This window comes from Arachis ipaensis, chromosome B04, assembly GCF_000816755.2.
Source record: "Arachis ipaensis cultivar K30076 chromosome B04, Araip1.1, whole genome shotgun sequence".
Taxonomy (NCBI): domain Eukaryota; kingdom Viridiplantae; phylum Streptophyta; class Magnoliopsida; order Fabales; family Fabaceae; genus Arachis; species Arachis ipaensis.
The window spans coordinates 114669130-114670384 of record NC_029788.2 but is presented as its reverse complement, the minus strand read 5'-3'; the positions used below and the strand labels follow the sequence as shown (position 1 = coordinate 114670384).

Genomic DNA, 1255 nt, shown 5'->3' with positions numbered 1-1255 from the left:
TCATATGGGGAGCGAGGCCATCCGGAATCCCCACTCCCATATATGGCCGCCATATGAACTGCATAATAGTTACCAAGAGGTCGATTAGAAAAACTATTCTTCTGAATAAAAACATTGGACATTAATGGTACAACTTACGTCGTCAACTCCCATGTCGTCGAGACCTTGCCTAAAATGCGCAGTAGACCACCGTATATATCTCGTATGTCGGCGCCAATGACTCCACCTAACGAAAACATAATAACATTATTAATAAGAAGAACAAAATAATAATAATAATAATAATAATAATAATAATAATAATAATAATAATAATAATAATAACAACAACAACAAAATGAATAAGTTTAATAATAATAATAACAACCACGCTAAAAACCAATACCGTCGCGCTAGTGGAACACTAATATTGCCGAGTTGATCGCGGGGTATAGGTGCCAGGAACGGCATACGCTCCCACGCCCAAACAAAAAGCAGTATCAGTGGGCCATCCATTTCTTTGCAGTTGTATCGTGAGGCACGACACAACGATCTGTATAGGTGTGTCAGACTGGCTGCTCCCCCACTATACTCTGAAATCCGGTGGAAATCCCTAAGTAGCGGTAGAAACTTCGAGTTCAGTGAAACGGTCGACTTATCCGGAAACACAATTGTACCCAGTACGCAGAAAATGTGCGCTCCGATGTACCGCTCGAGAGACTCCTGAGTATCACACGGCTCGGTGTCTCTGCACCGCCGGACCCAAGCAATATTAACCTTTCCCAACACGTGATCATCCGGACCGGGCTCTCGAGCAAAGCACGCAATGCAGTTCTCCACCAAAAACTGGTGGCTGCTATCTGATTTACCCGTAACAGCCTCCCCATTAATCGGGAGACCAAGAATATAGCTCACATCTTCCAGCGTCACCGTCACTTCACCGACCGGAAGATGAAACGTGTGAGTCTCCGGCCTCCAGCGTTCCACCAAAGCACTCAGTAGTGCAGAATGACCTCTCATTTCGCCTACTCGCGAAACGTGTTAAAAACCAGTCAATGCCAATGTCGCTGCAGCTACCTCATTCAACATATCTGGCGGATCCAGTTTTCTAGACAACAAATTTCTGATAGCCTACAAAAAAAATGATAATTATTAAATTCTAAATAATACCGGTTAAAACATAATAATAATAAATTGTTAAAAAATCACGAATATTTATCTATTATTTATTAAACAGTATTCTTAATTATTAAAAATTAATAATAACTTATTCTCA

General features: G+C 41.0%; 1 protein-coding gene across 1 annotated transcript; it reads right to left on the bottom strand.

The window, feature by feature from the left end:
- Window positions 1-999, bottom strand: LOC107637007 (serine/threonine-protein phosphatase 7 long form homolog). Its single transcript, XM_016340466.1, has 2 exons — window positions 386-999; window positions 1-58 (listed from the first exon to the last, which is right to left on the bottom strand). Exons 1-2 carry the CDS (start codon window positions 997-999, stop codon window positions 1-3), a joined length of 672 nt encoding a protein of 223 aa, XP_016195952.1.

What these genes read in the sequence shown, in the direction of transcription:
- LOC107637007 (XM_016340466.1), bottom strand. Translation starts at nt 999, where the DNA reads ATGAGAGGTCATTCTGCACTACTGAGTGCTTTGGTGGAACGCTGGAGG. An exon ending in AGTGTTCCACTAGCGCGACG is followed by an intron (nt 59 to 385) that starts GTATTGGTTTTT and finishes ACTATTATGCAG; the next exon opens with TTCATATGGCGGCCATATAT.